We start from the raw sequence: 5,289 nt of genomic DNA on the forward strand, positions 1-5,289 counted from the left end.
TAATAAAAATTCACGAAGGATAAAATTAATTCACAATTATGTTAATTATGAACAAAAAAATAATTAAGGAGCGAATGACCCAAGTAGCCGTCAGAAATTCGTAGCCGGTGAACACTAGCCGCCGGTCAAAAATATAAACGGCTAGTGCTGCCTGCTACGAATTTGTGGCGGCTACTTGGGTCATTCGTTTCAAAAAAAAATTTGCTTAATAGTACACATAATCGTGAATTTTTTGGCCTTCGTATTAATTTTTTTAACACACAAACGTCCCCTAATTTTTTCAAAATTTTCAAACCTACCCACCCTTATAATGCAGGAAAGTGACGTGAGTTGGCATTGATGGTCTCTTTCTCACATTTTGTACAAATTTTAACTACCCATCTTACACAACTCTTACACAATTGTACTTGTGTAAGAACTTTTACAAAAAACCAAGCATGCCATCACCATCAATTGTATTGTTTCGATGGACTGGTTCCTCTGGTTTGGTGTTTTTCTCGTTTGTTCTTTCAGCGTTCAGTTCGGCTGGAGGAGGGATGACGTCTTTTGGTGGGTTGATGCTTCTTGGCGGGCTTTTTATATGTTGCTGGGGAGTTGGATTTCGGTTGGTTTCAAGAAGGGGAGTTATTCTTGTTGGCATTTCTTCACACACTTTATTTGCATGTTGTGGCAGATTTATGTGGAACGCAGAGGGGTGTTTTTTGGGGTGTCTCTCCGGCCTTTTTTCAGCTTTCGGGTGCGCTCGAAGCTGGGGCTTGGGAGGTCGGATCTCGTTGGTAGCTCGGCGATAATGATTTTCCTTTATCGGCCTCGAGGTTTTGGAGATAGCGAGTTTTTGTCATTGAAGCGCTATGCTCTCTGTTGGTGGTCTGGAGCTTCTTGGTGGGATTACATGACGCTGGGGAGTGGGGGTTGTTCTTGTTGGCATATCATCAAACACTTCAATTGCATGTTGTGGCAGATTACTGCGGCGCGCAGAGGGAGGTTTTTTGGGGTGTCTCCCCGGCCTTTTTTCAGTTTTCGGGTGCGCTCAAAGCTGGGGCTTGGGAGGTCGGACCTCGTTGGTAGCTCGGCGCTTATTATTTTTCATTATCGGCCTCGAGGTTTTGGAGATAGCGAGTTTTGGTCATTGAAGCGCTATGCTCTCTTTTTCGGTCTTCTAAACTTTCAAGTGGGTTGGCTAGATATGCAACGCAGGAGGATGTATGGTATATGGAAGCTTAACAATTGTTGCTTCTTTAACATGAGTTTTTTCAACAAGATGCGGATGAAAGATGATGGTCATTTCAGCAAACACATGATATGCATTCCGTTGAAGATTTTTGTGGGGTTTTATTGGAAGAGTAATGGGGTGGCTCGCCGGTATTCCTTCAGCTTTTGGGTTCGCTCACAAATGGGAATTGAGAGGTCGGACCTTGTTGGGAGCTCCGCGTTAATGCTTTTGCGTTCTCGGCCTCGAGTCGTCATGAATAGCGAGCTTTGGCGCTTGAAGAGTTATGCTCTTATTTCTGGTTTAGTTGATTTTCTTTCGTTTAGTAGCTATAGTTCTTTTCTCAGGTTTATTTTGAGGGATGTGCAGTTCTTTGCTTGGGTTCAGTTTTGGTTCTGTTCTTTTCGCCTCAGAAAATCCCGGGTTTACTTAAGGGCGATGGTTAGGCCGGAGCTCTGGCAGTACTCCCCGTTTTCTGAGGTTTGTTTCCATGGTCTTTTCTTTTAGACGAGTACTCTTTTTCCTCCATTCTTTGGAGGTTTTAACGAGGCTCGGCCCTTAGTTTGCTTCCTGTGCTCTCAAGGGTTTAGGTTTTCTTTTTCTCTTTTAATGAAATTTTATTTTAATAATAAGGATGGGGAACAAACTTTTGTTCCTTCTTGGCACCATCTAATAAAGGGAAATGTCTAACCTACACATTACGCATTGCACATCGACGGTAAGATCTTGACGCGTGGACTGTACGAAAAGTGCTTCGGTTCCTCCTTAAGTTCGACCGGTCCGGGCTTCTTCAATATAACACCGTCAACAAAAATGTTGACTGTTTTCTTCCTCCAAAATACCGCTTGCTGCTTAGTAAAATGACAAGTTAGCCTATTATTAATCTAGTCACAACTTAGGTTTTTTGAATCTTGGTAGGCCACGTTTCGCAAATCAATGGAATGGAGAAATAATTTGTTTTTTTATCCACCGTCCGATCATCTTAGTATTTTCCGTTGAATGTAAAAAGCTTTAGCAATTTCGTGAAGGCCTTTTTTCATATTTATCAGAACTTTTGACCGGGATTTCATCTTGTTCATCGTCGGGTAATGCTCGCCTGAAGTTAATACCGTGTAGAGTTCTCGTTGAGTTTTGTAAAGGTAAACATTTACTGTTACCCATTTAATTTCTTATTTAGTAGCTTTACATCATATTGAATTAATCGTCGACGCTAACCCTTTTTGTGTATATCTATGGTGAACTGCATTGTGTCTATGACATTTCCTGAATGCTTTTATCTTTTGGAATGCATTAAAACATTTAAATGGGAAAACCTACGTTGTGAAAACCATTTAACCCGGCTTAGTCACATTTTTTAAGTATTCTCTTTGCTATTGAATTAAATGCATCGTAAATATTTGTATTATTGTGGGTTTTTTTCGTCATTAGCATGTTTTATTTTTTTCGTAGTTTTTTTTTTGTCTTATAGTTTCCTTAACTTCGTAATCCTGATAAATTTGTTTTTCCTTGTAGTTTGGGCAAATGAGCATAGACTTGAACGTTTCTTGTCGAAATGATGGTGTCGAAGACAGTTATAGCGGCATTGCGGGTGATGATGCATTTCGCAATGATGAAACTGGAAGGAAGGCTGCCGACTTGGAGGAACACGATATTAAGGTGAGCACCAGTCCCGTTGAAAATGAATCCAGTGGAGATGATGAAGATGTACGAGATTGCGAAGATAGGGAAGATTCTAATCGTTTTAATAATTTTGATAATGGTGGAAATGGTGAGACAGAAGCAGTTCATTGCTCCGTGCAAGTTTCAAAAAAAATAGTGGAAGATGTGATAAATGTGGGATGTTACGTTGACACTTTGGATGAGGTTCATGTGTTGTATCGTGAATATGGAAGATTGTGTGGTTTCTCTGTTAGAAAAGAAAGTCAATGTTATTTCCTGAACACTGCGGCGGTTCGTGCTAAGATATATCATTCTTCATGTCACGGCTCTCCTGATAATAAGTGCTCTATTGGTAGAGTGTCGGTATGCAAAAGACAGTCATATAGGAGCAATTGCAATGCCAAGCTACGCGTTGCTAGAGAGGATGTTGAATCACCATGGAAAGTTACTATTTTTGACAATCAACACAACCACAAGTTGCTCGACCCAAGTGAGAGTTACCTGCTCCGTTCTGCCCACAATATGTCTCAATCGAAGAAGATTTTGCTTGTAGCTTTGACGTCTAGTGGCATTGGTGTTAGTCGTGCGTATCGTTTCTTGGAGAATGAAGCAGGAAGCCGTGCAAATATTGGATTTCTGCGCAAGGATGTGTACAACGTGCTCAATAGCGAGCGTAGAGAAATGTCAAAAGTTGCTAATGCGGATGCAAATAAGCTGCTTGAGTATTTCACCGACGAAGGAAAGAGTGACCCATCATTTTATTGGCGGGTGAAGATATGTGATGACGGACGCCTTAAGAATTTATTTTTTCGAGATACAAGGTGCCTGGTTGACTACCAACATTTCGGAGACGTTGTTTCTATAGATGCCACGTATAAGACAAACATGCACGACTTGGTTTGTGTTCCTATCATTGGAATTAACCATCATCGTACGAATGTGATGTTTGCGATGGCATTCTTGTCGAATGAGAAAACAGAATCCTATGAGTGGTTGTTTTCCACTTTTCTTGACGCGATGTATCGTAAGGAGCCGACTATCATTTTCTCCGACCAAGACAAGGCACTAATGAATGCTTTGGATAACACATTTTGCGGGGCGTCACACCGGCTATGTCAGTGGCATATAAATAAAAATGCCGGGAAGCAATTTGGTAAGTTGAATTACGATAAAGATTTTAAGCATTTGTGGTTCTGTTGTATGAATGGATGCGAAAATGCGGAAGAGTTTGACGCAACTTGGAATAGCATGATGGAGGAGTTCAATTTATCACAAAATAGATGGTTTAAAACCATGTATAACCTTAGGAAGCGATGGTCCTCCGCCTTCACGGTAGAGAAATTTTCGGGTGGATTGCATGCAACATCTAGAAGTGAGGTTACGAACAAGGTGATTAAAGAATTATGTAGTAGTACCTCAAGTGTGTACGAATTTATACTTGGCTTTGAGAAGTTGCAGAAAAATTGGCGTACTCGGGAGTTTGAGGAGGACGCATTGTGTAGGGGCATGCCGGGTATGTTCATTCAGGGAAGCGGTATTTTGGTACAACTTGGTGAATTATGTACCCGAAATATTTTCAAGTTGTTTGAGGCCGAAATTTTGAGTTCGGTAACTGTGAAAATGGCGGAAGAACCACTTGATTTAAATGTTGAGGAGGCGGTGTTCAAGGTTTTTTCGTCAAGCGCTATCAAATGATATAGGGTTGTAAGGATAAATCAAGAAACGAAGATGGGTAATTGTTCTTGTCATATGTGGGAGACGGAAGGGATAATTTGTCGGCATCTTTTTAAAGTCTATTTTCATTTGAATTTGGATAGAATTCCGGCGGTTATGGTATTGAATCGGTGGCGCCGTGAGTCGAAGGAGCGGATACCAATAGGTGAGCGGGCTATAGATAGTGGCACTTCAAACAATTTTGCCAACATGGTGTTTGTTAATCATAACATGAAGCGTGTCTACGATTTGTTGAGCGAATTCAAGGACAACAAGAGTTGTAGGGATGCAATGAATGAGTATATTGGCAATATGATAGATGGTGTTCATCGCTTGGCGAAGGGCAAGAAGAACGAAAGTAAAGAGTCCTTGCATCGCCCCATAAGAGATCCTCTTGGCAAAAGGAAATGTAAATCTCAGCGGAAGATGTGTAGTAAAATGTGGGAACATGGAGCCCAACGGCAAAACCATGCATCAAGCTTTATTGTCGATATGGAAGGTGATATAAATATGGTTTTTCAGTATACCTTGAAAATTTCATGTTTAATTCATAATTTTATTTGTTACAGATGAGGAGAAAGATTTAGTGGGCAATACTTTCTGGCCGTCGGACTCCAGAGTGGACGAGCGGGATGCGCCTCTTGATCGGTTTTCCATGGATTAGTTAGTGCGGTTATCAGCTAACCTTTTAATTTCAGTGTGCGGTG

At 41.0% G+C, this 5,289-nt stretch overlaps 1 protein-coding gene across 1 annotated transcript; it reads left to right on the top strand.

Moving 5' to 3' along the window:
* Nucleotides 1-1,393: 1,393 nt before the first annotated feature.
* LOC130993794 (protein FAR1-RELATED SEQUENCE 5-like) lies at nt 1,394-4,564 on the top strand. The gene is made up of 2 exons (XM_057918854.1): nt 1,394-1,690; nt 2,723-4,564. The coding sequence occupies exons 1-2, from the start codon at nt 1,394-1,396 to the stop codon at nt 4,562-4,564; spliced, it is 2,139 nt and encodes a 712-aa protein (XP_057774837.1).
* Nucleotides 4,565-5,289: the final 725 nt, after the last annotated feature.

Source organism: Salvia miltiorrhiza, chromosome 1 (assembly GCF_028751815.1).
Source record: "Salvia miltiorrhiza cultivar Shanhuang (shh) chromosome 1, IMPLAD_Smil_shh, whole genome shotgun sequence".
Lineage (NCBI taxonomy): Eukaryota > Viridiplantae > Streptophyta > Magnoliopsida > Lamiales > Lamiaceae > Salvia > Salvia miltiorrhiza.